This window comes from Eimeria mitis, genomic scaffold, assembly GCF_000499745.2.
Source record: "Eimeria mitis Houghton genomic scaffold, Emh_scaff1889, whole genome shotgun sequence".
Taxonomy (NCBI): domain Eukaryota; phylum Apicomplexa; class Conoidasida; order Eucoccidiorida; family Eimeriidae; genus Eimeria; species Eimeria mitis.
Window position 1 is genome coordinate 8,019 of NW_013570211.1, and position 479 is coordinate 8,497.

At 62.2% G+C, this 479-nt stretch overlaps 1 protein-coding gene across 1 annotated transcript in view; it reads right to left on the reverse strand.

The window, feature by feature from the left end:
• The window catches only part of EMH_0045310 (uncharacterized protein), a gene marked incomplete at both ends in the record, with an annotated part of 5,120 nt that overhangs the window by 3,823 nt on the left and 818 nt on the right, over positions 1-479 (reverse strand). The window contains 2 exons of the mRNA XM_013496053.1: positions 1-160; positions 344-477. Of these exons, the coding sequence (XP_013351507.1) occupies positions 1-160; positions 344-477 (294 nt within the window). The remainder of the gene's footprint in view (positions 161-343; positions 478-479) is intronic.

The window sequence follows — 479 nt, forward strand, 5'->3', positions numbered from 1 at the left end:
ATCAGCTGCACAGCCTGCTGTAGAGCCAGAGAGTTTTGCTGCTGCTGCTCGCAGCCCCCCATCGGAGCTGCTGCTGCAGCAAGGCGACACACTGCTGCAGCAGGGAGAGGGGGGTTTGTCTCCTGCTGAAGACAGCTTGCCTAGCGGTGCTGCTGCTGCTCTGCGGGCCATTGGCGCAGCGAATGCTGCTGCTGCTGCTGCTGCAGCAACAACAGCAGCAGCAACAGCAGCAACAACAGCAGCAGCAGCAGCAACTGCAGCAGCAACTGCCTCGCCCTCTTCTGAATCACCTGGCGGCCGCAGAACTGCAGCAGGAGCAGCAGCTCGAGGGCGGCGGCCTTACAAAAGACAAGGAGAGGAGACCCCCGAAGCAGCAGCAGCAGCAGCAGCAACAGCAGCAGCAGCAGCTGCAGCAGCAGCAGCAGCGGGAACACCAAGCAGGCCCAAGATGCGGCGCAGCGAAGAAGGCAGCAGCAAAA